Source organism: Alnus glutinosa, chromosome 12 (genome assembly GCF_958979055.1).
Source record: "Alnus glutinosa chromosome 12, dhAlnGlut1.1, whole genome shotgun sequence".
NCBI classification, from domain to species: domain Eukaryota; kingdom Viridiplantae; phylum Streptophyta; class Magnoliopsida; order Fagales; family Betulaceae; genus Alnus; species Alnus glutinosa.
Window position 1 is genome coordinate 7,446,874 of NC_084897.1, and position 14,300 is coordinate 7,461,173.

Here is a 14,300-nt window from a genome sequence, read left to right on the forward strand (position 1 = left end):
TGTAATGCAAACATGACCCTAATATTTTTGCATAAGAGCCGGTCAAGAGGGTTGAAGGTCACTTGAAGGCCCTTTTAAGAGGTCAATTTCTCTTTTGAGTGCAAGGATTAAAAAGAATCAAGTTCAGATATTTACCTTTTGCCATTAAGCAGTAAGAAATAAAATTACGAGACTATCATGGGAGGGATGTTTCTTTATTTGCTTGGAAGAACAACAGACGAGGTCATGCAGCCACACTACCAAGCACATAGAAGTAGAACATCGCAGAATAACCTATGAAACTGCCATCTTAAAATTCATTACAAATGATTATCATAACAATTAGACCAACCATTTACTTGTACATTAAAAGAGAAGAAAAGAAAAGAAAGAAACTTGAGACAAAAGGCCAGTATTGCAATGTACACTGGTTCAATTGTGGATATCAAGTAGATCGAGCCCTACTTTGCCAAGTCTGATAAAAGTAAAATCTTTTAACAATGGAAGCAAGAGTACTACATGATAACCCGTCGTATCTCAGTCCATAGGGCTATCCGTATCGTCTTGTGATCAGCTGTCCAACCAATTCAATTGCGCGAGGCCTGGCTACCAACCAGTTCTTCCAAACACAATTTGATGGCAAGGAAAAATTCTTCATCTCGATCGCCATGTCTACTTTTGGAGGAGAGAGGCCAATTTGTGCTCAATGCCTTCTTTGGCTTGCCTATCAAATGAATCTTGACCAATATATAAATCTAGAATTGATCGACACAGGAGTTTACTCTGGATACTCCCAACCTCCTTTCCATCAACTACAGAAATAAGAAGAAATAACATTAAGCACTATAACAGAGAAGCGCCAAGCACACCAAAAGCATCTTACATTAATTTGAGTAGATGTAACTTTTTAAGAACTAAATTTTCCTCAAAAGAAACTGAAAATCTACCTACTGCTTATCCTCCAACAAATAGCGGGTGTTTTGTATAGCTTCAATACATAAAAAGTTTTATCTTTGTTTCAAATCGATTGTGGTCCAAATGTAAATTTACAGCATCCACACTGTTGACTAGAGAAGGTAAAGGTCTTCATCCACACATTGGATAATCATTAATTAATTCCACTCCCATCCTCTAGAGTGTAGTCCAACATGAAACCAAAAAGACATTTATAAGCTCTGTTTGAATCATATGGAGAAAATACTATCATTACAAGGTTTCAATACATAAACTTATTGCACTCTTCTACTATTATACTGATCTCGGAACTTGAAGTATTCCAAAGGCTCCCAAGAGAAAACAGACAAAAATAATGGTATAATAGGCACCCCGGTTTCTTTATTAACATAATATGCATTAATTCATGTCGTAATAATTCCATGACTAAGGTGTTTTCAAGTCAGTGTCTGCAAATTCTTAGCAGTTACAGAGGCCATAGCTGAAGGAAAATTAAGTGCACACTAACAAGCGCACAAGTTAATCAACAGTCCATACAGCATTGACAGAAAAGCAATGAAACACGGTCTTATGATGCAATTTGTAACTACAGAAAAAGAAACATACTAGGAGAAAAAGACATCTTACTTCTTGTGCAAAGTACATGGCCGTGTTCCCTTGACAGATCTATCACAGACCCCCGTGGTATTTTATATTCATCTTTGAACTGGGAAGTGAACCTGCAATGAATTGGCTGTTACACTGATAGAAATACTATAAGATCTGAGATTTTCAGGACGAAATGGAATAAAGGAAAAAAAGAAAAGAAACAACTGGCCCCTATTTTTGCAGCAAATTTTGAATAACACTTCTGATGATATAATTACAACACCAGACCTTCTGCAACTAAGAAAACAGAGCATGAAAGAAGAAAATTATAGTAAACATGGGGGGGAGAGAGAGAGATGTAATATCCTTGCATAAAATGACCTCTGTGTTATGCAAGTTCCTAGAAATTTCAGGTCATATAAGTCCCTCAATATAACGATCAGGCCGTTATTTACCATTAGTATGGAATAGATACTATTAAATCATAGGCACTATTCACCTTTGAAGCAATTCTTTATTATCTGACCCCCCAAACTTTTGGAGTCTGCTCCCTACTGACTCTTCAAAAGCACTACGTACAGAACGGATGCTCAATCTGCCATACACTATTTGAAGTCTAACAGTCACACATATATCATTTTCAATGAGATCATCATTGAATTTCTTGTTTTCCTTGAACTCAGAGTCGGATAGTTTTCCATATTTCTCACTCAGAAATTCTTTTACACCATTATCATCGGCATAAACCCCTGCACAAAGACATAATGGAGAATAGCATAGCTTTAGTATAATGCCTGTGTTCTATGCTGACAAAATATATGTACACATGAAATGTGCGATATTAGTCCTAGTAGTATGAGTGAAATGGATATTACATCTGTGGAGAATATGTAAACCCGAGATTAATTCCCTTAGAAAAGCTAGGTGGGCTACAGTTGTGTTGATAACTTTTCCTTCAGAGAAGCTTTTTATTGCAAGTAAATAATTGAAGTGGTTCTTTCCTATTTATTGCCATTGCAAGTTAAAAAATTGTTATATAGAAACTTAACTCTGATCAAGGTAACTTGATTATTTTTCTTTTCCCGTTGTTTTGAGTTACATTTACAAGTAAAACCCACTCAACAAAGTCCAATACAATCTCAGAAGTTTTAGCAGATCGTGACTGAATGTTTCCACTGATTTCATATCACTCTTATCCATTCAATGCTAGTCAACTCTCATTGAATAGAGGGCGACACGCCGACACTCAACTGACTGAACCAACATAGAGTTATCAAAATACTAGCTTCCATATATGAGTGTTTTTATGATCTAAGTTAACAGTGACTGTTTTTCCCAAATTAAAAAATCAAGACGCAACAGTGAAGAGCCAATGACATATTGGAACTTGAACAAGAAATGTGGTACCAAATGCATAGACATCGATGTTCTTCAACCCCAACACGCTCTTTTTCCTCAACCCAATTCCGAGGAGCCCCAGAGAGTCGCCGAGGACCGAAGGAAACTCGACCCCGGTCTTGGACTCGACCACCATTGAGGACGAGTTGTCGGCCAGAGAGAGTGAGCCCCAGAGTGGCGAGAACGCGCGGTTCAGCGCCTTTTGGAGAAATGGGTGCTTTGGATCCAGGGAGACAGCGGCTATGGCGGCGGCAGAGGCTGCGGCGGATGCGGCGACGAACGCGGCGGAGGAGACGCGGCGGGATGTGGATGTGGGGTTGGGGAGCTTTGGGGGCTGAGAAAACGAGAATGGGAAGCGCAGGGAGACCATGGTGGTAGTTTGGGGATTTTCATGAAAAATCGAGGTAGGATTGGAGTATATATAGTTATGGAGGGTGGCACGTGGTGTGCACGTGATGTGATGGGGTGGTACTTTTGGGCCTTAAATTTGGATTTGATTTTGGGGATTTGCTGGGTTGGGTTTAGCCTTTCTCTTTTTGGTTTGTTGGGCCATTTTTAGCCTAATGGAACTAACTGAATGTGGATTTAAGTAGGAAAGAAACAAGGTTACATTTTTGAGTTTTGAATTCTCTCAACTTGCATATGAATTTTTTTAATTTTAATTTTAATTTTTTAATTTTTTAATTTTTTTAATTTTTTTCTTTGTTAATGGTAGTTGATAGTTTCCAAAGTATCTATATGGTAATTGGCCACTAAGAAAAATGTTAATAGTCATGATATATATATAACAGTTTCAATTAGCTGCACATAGTTTCTAAGTATCGTAATGTATTAACATTTTTATACATAAAGGTGCTATTAATTGAGAGATATCAAAAATAGAAGGTCTGAACTACAAATTTCAAAAAAAAAAATAAAAATTGTTCTGCATCTAATCAATGCCCATTTTCTCAATCAAACTTACTTTTTTGTATAATTTTCTTTCTTATTTTGATAAGAACAACACTGACACTTTTTTTTTTTTTTTTTTGATGTATTAGATTAATAGTTGTCAGAATATGCTAATAATTTGATTAGAATATGTATCATTGGCTGATAGATATGCTTTTTGTGATACACATATTGCATGTGTTATAATTTTTATTTTGAATTGTGTTTAGCATATTTTTATATATTATAATAAAAAATATAGTACATATAGAGAACCAAAAAAATAAAATAAAAAAAATCTTGTCACTACATTTAATTTTATTATTTTAGTTCTACTCTTACCAAGACAAATTCCAGACTCCGCCACTCCAAACAAGGTTCTTTAAACTTGTATAAACCCTAGCTATGTTGCATCGTTAAATTTTTCTAGCGGTTATTATTATTTGAACTCTTACCATTATCAAATTATCATTACTGTCACTTTGAACTAAATACGACGCCGTCTTAACAACAACCCAATAAAAGATAAACTTGGGGTTATTGGCAATTGGTGTCGTTTATATTCATGTTAGGGCCATGCATGCCTGACTCTTAACATGATCATCATTTAACAAACATCAACTAATTAAATCCTTTCCTTTCCTCCCTTCAAGATAGTAAATTTCAAAGTAGAGTTGGTTTTAATCACTAGGTTGGAACTTGACTTGGCATTTGACAAGCAGCTTCAATTAATTTGATCCAAGTAAAATCAAGACATCACCAGGATCTGAAGCATATATGTCAATGTTTAATAATGTTCATACGACAATTAATGTTGAATAATTAATGTAACATACATGTATGTCATCATCCAATGAATTTTCTAGTTTTATCTCGAAAGTATGCATGCGCGGAGTACAAAATTAGGAACAAATACAAAACAATATATTCCTGCCCATGCATGAAAAGAAGTTGGAGAATGAGGCCAAAGCGAATTTTAATCATTTCCATGCTATGTGATAAAGAAAGTCTAGAAAACAAAACGGTGCGTTGTTGGTTCCCGAGCGTAAAAGAACCTAGAACTTGCCTAAAGTTAAGAGTTTCTGCTGCTAACCAACCATAATAGAATAATTCATAGCGTGTAACAACTTAGGGCAGGTTTAGTTTGCAATAACTTAAAAGACCTTGTTAGTTTGTGATTGGCTGCATTCTGTTTGACAAAATCACTTTTATGTAATGTTGCCATTTTATTAGAGATGTCGTTTATTTCAGAGTCTTCGTTTCAGAAATGTGCTTCAAGAAATTCAAAGAAGATTCTGTGCAGATTTCAAGTCAGAGAAGTCGGATCCCAAGCTTCCATCCAGACGGCCTAGTAATGCGTTCGGACTCCCATTAGTGTTCAGAAGTTTCGAACTGTTCAAGGTTGCATCTGTCCGGACGTCTCAGCAACGCGTCTGGACGCTCATCAGTGTTTGACAAGAAATCGAATTACTTTCTCAGACACAGATATGGGAAGACAGCTGCATTCGTCAAGACGACATGGCAACACCGTCCGGACGCTATCCTTGATAAAGCAAGACGTGGATAAAAATTGCAACCGTCCAGACGTCAGGGCAACATCGTCCGGATGCCAGTCCTTATTATGGAAATTTCATGCAGTAAAAGTGCAACCGTCTGGACGCTAGGGCAACACTGTTCGAACGAGTCCCTGATATGGTATTCCGTGAAGCACGTTATGGAAAGCTGGTTGCACAGTTGTCTGTCTGGATGGCCTCAGCTTGCGTTTGGACGCCACCTAGAGAAATCAGAGACAGACTTCATTTAGGTCTTCTTAGCCTATAAATAGAGGCCTCTAGGCATGTACAATTTACAAAATTCGATATTGAATTCTTCATAACTTAAATAGTATATTTTAGGGAGAAATTGTAAAGATCTGCTAGCTCTCAAGTCATTGCTATTGTGTGATGTTTCTTTGCTCATTATTGAATTCTATCTTAGGGAGGAGCCATAAGGTAAGAGAATCCATAGAATACCCTTTAAAGTAGGAGATTTGGTTGGGAGGCAATCACGTTGGATTACGTGTCAGAGTGCTAGATGCGATCGCGGCATCAAGTATGCGAGTGTTATTGTCTATGTATTAGCTTTGTCTTCTGATAGTGGATTTCATAGGTTTGACTGTCTCGAAGTGGTTTTTCTCTTAATTGAGTTTCCACTTCATTAACAAAATAATTGTGTTCTTTGAATTCTATATTTACATTATTTTGTTACACGTTGCACACACACACGGTTAAATTAGAAGTCATTTAAATTTTCAATTGGTATCAGAGCTTGGTACACTTTGGTTAGATTTATTTCTTGAGTGTAATCCTTTTGACTTTTACTCATTTTTTTACTATGTCTCAAAATCTTAATACTATTTCTACCTTTGATGGTACGAACTATGGCTATTGGAAAGCTCGCATGCGTTTCTTTTTAAAATCTATTAATTGTTCGCAAATTGTTGAATCTGGTTGGACTAAGCCAGATGATACAACTCTCGAACTGATTCCTGCAAGAGATACACAATTTGCTAATGATAAAGCCCTCCATGCTCTTTGTCAAGCTTTTTCACTGTCTGAATTTGTAAAAATTTGAACTGTGGAATTGCTCAAGAAACATGGAAAATCTTAGAAACAACATATGGGGGCACAAAACTTGTTAAATCTGCCAAGTTCCAAATGTTGATTTCAAGATTTGAAGAGATTAAGATGCTTGAAGATGAGACATGATGTGCAAATTTCAATACTCACAAGCGCACGAGTCATATGTAGCATAGTGCATGCGCAAGTACGAGATCGTATCCACAGGGAAGTGTGTGTAAGCAAAGAAAAATCAATTTCGATTTAAATTAATTATGTTTTAACCTAGAACCAAATATTGGAGAGTTTTTGTCAAGTAAAAATAAAAATGAATAAGAACAATTGATAAAAATACTAAGGTTTCAGAATCCACCTCGCCAAATCAAAAACACAATCTTGTATTCCATTCATACACCCGATAAATAAAATTGTTCAAAGAGCCAAAAAAATGTATGTTAAATAATTTAATGAATCCAACTCTATGACAAATCACAACGAATATCCAATTAAAATAAAATCATCCAATGTATCCGCTCAATGAACAAATCACAATGGATACCCTATTTTAATCAAATCATTCGATGTATCCGTTTGGTTTAAACACATCAAATACCCAACTTAAAATAAATTAAAATTCAATCAAAAGATGTAAATCAAATAATTGAATTTTGGACTTTGAACAATATAATAATAAAAAAAAGAACGCGGGTTTGTAAAAACAAAATAACAAGAATGTGACTTATCAATGACGAGGTTTCATCTTCAACCTTAGTTGAAGATTTAACCTCTCATAGCTAAAGACAAAAATATAAAAAAAATAGAAAACATAAAAGAAAAGAATAAAATGATGAGAGAAAAAGAAAAGAAGAAACAGAATTATGGAAAAGAAAGAGAGATCGAACAATTAAATAACAATAAACTAAAAGTGCTATGAATTAAAATTGATAAGGAAGAAGAAAAAGGTATTATAAAATTAAAGCGATGAAAAGAAAAGAAGAACTTAAAAGAAAACAAATAAATTTAAAGCAATAAACTAATATGAAAAAGAAAAGAAGACGAATTAAAAATTGAATAACAAAAATAAGCGATAAAAGAAAAGAAAAACTAAAGACAAAATAACTTTTAAATTCAAATAAAAACGAATAAAGTAACACTTACAAAAAGAAAGAACAAGATGAGAGCTAAAACAATGCTCTTGAAGAGAAAAAGTGATACTCTAAGTGGTACCTAGCAGGGGGTATTTATAGCAGAAGATTAGGTTAAACCAATCTTTTACAAAATGGCACCTCTACCCCTCTAAACCCTAATAGGAGAAAAGAACGCTAGGGTTTAGGGCCATATTTTCAAAATGGCACCTCTACCCCTCAAAAACCCTAATAAGATAAAAGAATACTAGGGTTTGGAGTGTCTGCAGTCGCCAGGAACAAGAAAATTCACGCACTTATATTGCGGGGCATTTATGATGTGGCAGACATTCGAATTGAGAAAATTATATTTCACAATGATTTGTATAATTTTGAATTATCTTTCCAACGCCACTGATTTCACTTCAATCCGATACTTGAGCTGAAAGTTATAATCAAAATACTATGACTTGTGCAGAACTTTGAAATTTAATCCAATCCGATTTTGACTTCCAAAATTTGCATTTTTTTCACTTTAAAACTACGATTTTCTCTCCAAGATCTGCAAAATACCAAAATACAAAAACTAACCAAAAATATTAGAAAATAACAAAACTAAAGGCCTAACTAATGCAAATTAAGGGGTCCAAATATATAATATTTGGCACTCATCACATTCGGAGAGTTTTACACAAAGATGAGCGACCTGAGAAACTCGATGGTGAGTCTCGGGAAGATTGTCTCGAATGTAAAGCTCATCTGAAAAATTCTAAGATCTTTTCCTGAGCGTTTCAGAATTAAGGTGACTACCATTGAAGAAAGCAATGATCTAGAAGAGATGAAGATTGAAGAGTTGGTTGGATCTCTTCAAACATATGAGCTTTCCCTACTTCCAGTCAAGAAGGTAAAGACTATTGCCCTCAAGGCATCAAAGAAAAAGGCTAGAGTCTCATTTGAAGAAGACTTTGATAATGAAGAAGATGATGTGGCAATGTTGGCCAAATTTTTTGGGAGATTAATGAAGAATGACAAATTCAAGAAGAAAATCTCTGAAAGACTGAAGAAGGTCCCCAAAGAATCTGAGCCTGATGAAGTTGAGAAGAAAGACCCAAAAGGCCCCAGATGTTTTAAATGCTCAGGCTTTGGGCATATATAGGTTGACTGTGTGAATCTCAAGTAGGGTAAAGGGAAAGCCTACAATGCGACTCTCAGTGATGAGTCAGAAGAAGAAGAAACTCCTGCTCAAGATCAATTTTCTAGTCTATGTGGCTTCACATGAAGACCAGGAGGATTCTCAATCCTACTACTCTGAGCATAGTGATGAAGATGAGGAAGAACTCAAAGATGCTTATAAAGTCCTCTATGTAGAGTTCGTAAAATTGAGGGAGACTCGCAAACAGTACATCCATGAGTTGAACAGTTTATAGACTGAGAAAAGTTCTTTGTTGCTCAAGATATGTAACGCCCCCCCTTTTACAAAAAGGAGTAAGAGAAAATTTCAAATTTTCACGTAACATTACAACATCATCAAAGTTAAGATTTGTTAGCAGAATATAAATATATCCAACAGTTTTGGATTTAAATAACACATCAGAGCTTCTAATTAAAATACCTCGAAATGGATTAAAAAGTGTAATTAAATAATTACATAGAAAGTAGTACTTGTGCCGCATACAATACAGATAATCTACAACTAGCATATTTCTAGTACCATTATTACAAACCAATAGAAATATAAATATTGTTTATGAATATTAACGTAAAGAACCTTAACATAGTAGTCCACAAAAAGGGAGGCAACCTAGCCTCAAACTAATTAAAGCTGCTTTTAATCACTTTAACTACTTAATTACTATATTTAGTAACCTATACTTTTGAAACTCACCCACATCTACACACACTTTTTATCAAAATACCTTTTTGCAATACACCCACAAATGTCTCTCTCACCACATGTCCTTTTCACAAACCCACTTGTCTTTATCACCAACACACACACGTTCACTTTATAATCACACATACTTGTCCTTTTCACAAACATCCACCCATTTCATAACTCACATCCATCAATACACAACACACACGTTCAGCTTATAAACATCCACACACAGCACACACCTTTTATCAAATGCCCAGTACACACGTCTTCTTCATCATCATACACACACAGTTTTTATTTCTCAAACACACACGTTCACTGTCCACAACACACACACAGTTTTATTATATACAAACAAGTCTCTTTCACCAATACTCACATATGTTTCATTTCATTTTAAAGGCTCAAAGCAATAAGATATAAACTAAGAGTTCAAGGCTTACCTAGGCTTAGGACCTACAAAGAACTATGCATCCTGCTCCTATCCAACCGAGTGAGAGAGGTATATGTGTGTGTGTATATATATATAAATTACACTAGTCCAGTCCAAAAAGAAACAGTGAGCCGCCTATATTTAAGGAAGACAAAACTGAAACAAGTGAAGAGTGGTAGTTCTTACAAAGACTTTCAGCAACTATTTGTTTTTGTTTCCAACTACACCGTGACTTGCAACAGAGGAAAGGAAAACGATTTTCTGGTTTTTTTTTTTTTTTTTTTTCTAAGAAGTTTGCTTAGTGAAGGAACAAGATACTAAATGTATTTCTTATTCTATAGAAATCCAAACAGCAAAGGAAAAGGGGAATAAAACAGAGAGCTTATGCTCTGTTTTTATTTTACTACTGGTCGAAGCTCATCACAAGGAAGGGAGAAGGTGTATATTTTTCTGGACTCCTTTCCATGGCTTAATAATTGAAAAGGTAAGAGAAGGGTGGGTTCTTTCCTGGTTTTCTGTTCTGACAAAGGACAATTAAGGTTGCAGCAATTCTAGATGAAAGAGGGAGTTTGGCTGATTTTTCTGAAAAATGGTCGAAGCTTGCCTTCTCTTCTATAGAGAACTTGAATGGTCTAGATTCACTTAAGCAAAACAATCCACGGTTAGGGAGTATACAAGTGTCCGGTGAAGGCTTCATTAGGATAGAAAATCATCATTAGTTTTGTAAATATCTCTTATCTCTTCTAACTAGAATTTGAATCTCAACTAACTTGGCTAACTAACTAGTTTATTAGTTCTATATTAATTCTAAGTTTCTATATACCTTTTGGGTTCATGAATCACTCAAAATATCATAGTTAAGAAATGATGATTTTATCTTATCTAAAACCATCATTGTTTCTCGCTTTGGTATCTACACTAACATTATAGGTCGATTGATCGACCTTCGTGGTGGATCGATCAATTATGTCGATCGATCGACTATCTTGTGGATCGATTGATTATTCTATGGCCCACAAATAAATTCTCCTATAATTCGATTCTTCCTCACACACACACACACACACACACACACACACACACACACACACACACACACACACACACATATGGATATACACATGCTTCTCTAAGTTAATAAGTTTTATATATATATATATATATATATATATATATATATATATATATATATATATATATATATATATATTTATAAACATTTGGAATTTTAAGTTAATAAGTTATATATATATTTATAAACATTTGGAATTTTTAATGCTTATTCTTTTTCTTGGGTGTTACAGCTAAGCCTATAAATAGAGGCCTCTAGGCATGTACAATTTACAGAATTCGGTATTGAATTCGTTAGAGCTTAGAGAGTATATTTTAGAAGATATTGTGCTGATCCATTAGTTCTCAAGCTGTTCACGTTGGGTTACGTGTCAGAGTGCTAGATACGATCAATGCATCGGGTATGTGAGTGTTACTATCTATGTATTATCTTTGTACTATCTTTGTCTTCTGATAGTGAATTTCCTGGATTTGGCTGCCTCGGAGTGATTTTTTTTTTTCTTAATTGAGTTTATACTTCATTAACAAAATAATTTTGTTATTTAAAAATTTCGCATTTACATTATTTTGTTACATGTTGCACACGTACACGGTTAAATTAGAAGTCATCTATTTTTTCACCTACCATGAACGCAGTATACAAGACGTGATGATTGAAGACTTGCAGAGGCAGGTTGCTAAGTTAACCCAACATCTAGTTGTGCAAAACATGGAGATGTATCGCGATATTGACGGTCGCAATTTAGAATCCAATTTCGAGAACCCGTATCACAATCCTATTCTGGTTCGAGAACAACGTGGTCAGGATGAAAAGTTTCAACATGAAGAAGACGTTGAAAATCCTTCTCAATGTTTGTAGATTGGAATTCTCCACCAACTTATGATACATATGTCAATGATGAAGATCTTATAGAGGTAAGTTTTATTTATTTATTTATTTATTTTTTTGAGAAAGATAGGATGATTTTATAAATCAAAGAGGAAACTCTTGCTCGACAAGTACAATACTTTGAATGGGGGGAGGGCATCCCTCAATCCACACCTTTTCTAGCCTTTGAGACAAAGCTATCTTAACCAACCGGTGAGTAGCATTATTTGCCACCCGACTAACATGCTGAACTATAGGAGAGACAAAGCCACGAATTAGGTCCTTAGAATCTTCAACCAGATTTCCATAAAGACTCTAACAGTACACACTCCTATACAGGGGCGGAATCAGGATTTTTCGTAAGGGGGGACAAACTTATATAAATACATAACTGCATAAGCAGTGGCGGAGCTAGGATTTTGGTTAAGATGGGTCAATTTTTTTTTATTGGAACTCGTTTAGAATTCGATTGGTGTTCAATAGAATCATCGTTGTTCTTCATAATCTTAAATAACTACAATTATGTATTTCTTACAATTAAAATATGCAACACTATATATATATATATATATATATATATATATATATATATATATATATATATATATATATTAAATATAGCAATATTGTAACACCCCGGTCCCATATTAAAAAAAAAATGAATAGCTCACATTGAGTTAGTGGTTTATAAAGAGAGAAATGATTATTGTACAACTTTCTTACAACTTTTGTATAACTCTAACAACTTCTTCTTTATTTTTTTTTTTTATGATCAACCATTGGATTTGTTTTCCTACATGTGAGCCCTAAATATCTAATAGTTGATCTTAAAAAAAAAAACTTGTTAGAGTTGTACAGAAAATGTACAAGAAACATTACTCTTATATATAAAGATATTAATGGGTGCTGAGTCTCACATTACTTAGTTACTAGGTAAAAACGAACTTTATAAGGGGTTGCAGAAAAACTCCAAAAAATCGGCTCTTACTTTTAGGTTTAGTTTAAAGTGCGCTCTTTCAAAAAAAGAAATAAAAAAAAAAAAAGTAAAATACTGAGTGGAAAAGAAAAAAAGAAAAAAAGAAGAAGAGTAAATCTTGTTTAAAGTCTGGGCCCCAATTTAGCCCTTAGGAGTTTTTTATTATTATTATTTATTTTTTTTAAAAAAAAAAAAAAAAAAAACCTCAGAAGTCTTCACACGGTGGTCTACTGCTTTTTTTTTTTTTTTTTTTTTTTAAAAATAATATTAAAAACATTAAAATTTTATGTCAGCGCCGCACACATTTAAGTGTTGTGTTGTTTCAAATTCTAAAAACGACGTATTTTGATATTTAGTTGAACATTGCATTTTTTACAAAATAAAATAGTTATCTTCTTCCATTTTCCTTTTTCTACCTTTCTTTTAAGCTAATTCTTAACCCTCAAATTGAAACAGAAACAAGCCGACGAAAGAGGGGTCAAAATATAAAGAAATTTTTTTAGAGGGGACAAAAAAATTATTTTGGGGAGACAAATTTATAGATTTACATATTTTAAGAAGAATTTCAAAACTACCCATGCACCTAGTTCAGCCCCTACAGCACACATTTAAGTGTTGTGTTGTTTATGTTAGTTTGTAATTGGCTACTTTTTATTGGACAAAATCACTTATATGTAATGATGCATTTAAACAGGGATTCAGCTATTCAGAGCTCTTCTAGAAGTTTCTACACAGTTTACAAGTCAATGAAATCGGATCCCTTGCAGCCGTCCGGATGACGTGATATATCGTCCGGATGCCCAACTGTCCAAAGCATCATCCGTCCGGACGACGAGAACTTTCCGTCCGGACCTTCCTTTGTGTCGAAAAGCCTCTAACTGTTCCAGCTTGCATCCGTCTGGACTTTTTAGCAGCACGTCCAGACGCCACTCAGTGTTCGATCAGCTATGAGATTTCTTTCCAAAACACAGATATGGGAAGACAGCTGCAACCGTCTGGACGATGTGGATTCCCGTCCAAACGCGCTCATCCATAAGGCAAGTCGCGCATTCAAAATTTAGACGTCCGGATGACAGTCTTTATGGTCCGGACGCGTGAGCTTCATATACGGAAATTGCGTGCATCAGATTAACTGTCCGGACGACATATCCTATGGTCTGGAAACGCCAAGCCTCGATATGGAAATTGCGTGCAGCTAAAGTGCAACCGTCTGGATGACAGGGCAACACCATCCGGACGCGGCTCAATTCAGGAAAGAATTTCTACGAAATTTGGAAAGCCGATCGCATAGTTGTCTGTCCAAACGCCTTATGTCTACCGTCCGAACGGTGACTAGGTATTTCAAGCCAGACGCTAATTTCAACCTGCAGCCTATAAATAGAGGTCTCTAGGCTTGAGAACTACAAGAATTCGGTATTGAATTCCGTAATGCTTGGGTATCGAATATTTCGAATATGAATAATATTCTGAATCTGATCACGGATTTCAAGGCAATGAAAATGT

The 14,300-nt window shown here is 35.0% G+C and overlaps 1 protein-coding gene across 1 annotated transcript; it reads right to left on the reverse strand.

Annotated features, from left to right (window-relative positions):
• Positions 1-289: 289 nt before the first annotated feature.
• On the reverse strand, positions 290-3,304 carry LOC133851761 (fatty-acid-binding protein 1). Its single transcript, XM_062288331.1, has 4 exons — positions 2,929-3,304; positions 2,021-2,270; positions 1,561-1,652; positions 290-791 (listed from the first exon to the last, which is right to left on the reverse strand). The coding sequence occupies exons 1-4, from the start codon at positions 3,287-3,289 to the stop codon at positions 652-654; spliced, it is 843 nt and encodes a 280-aa protein (XP_062144315.1). The 5' UTR covers positions 3,290-3,304; the 3' UTR covers positions 290-651.
• Between the last annotated feature and the right edge of the window lie 10,996 nt (positions 3,305-14,300).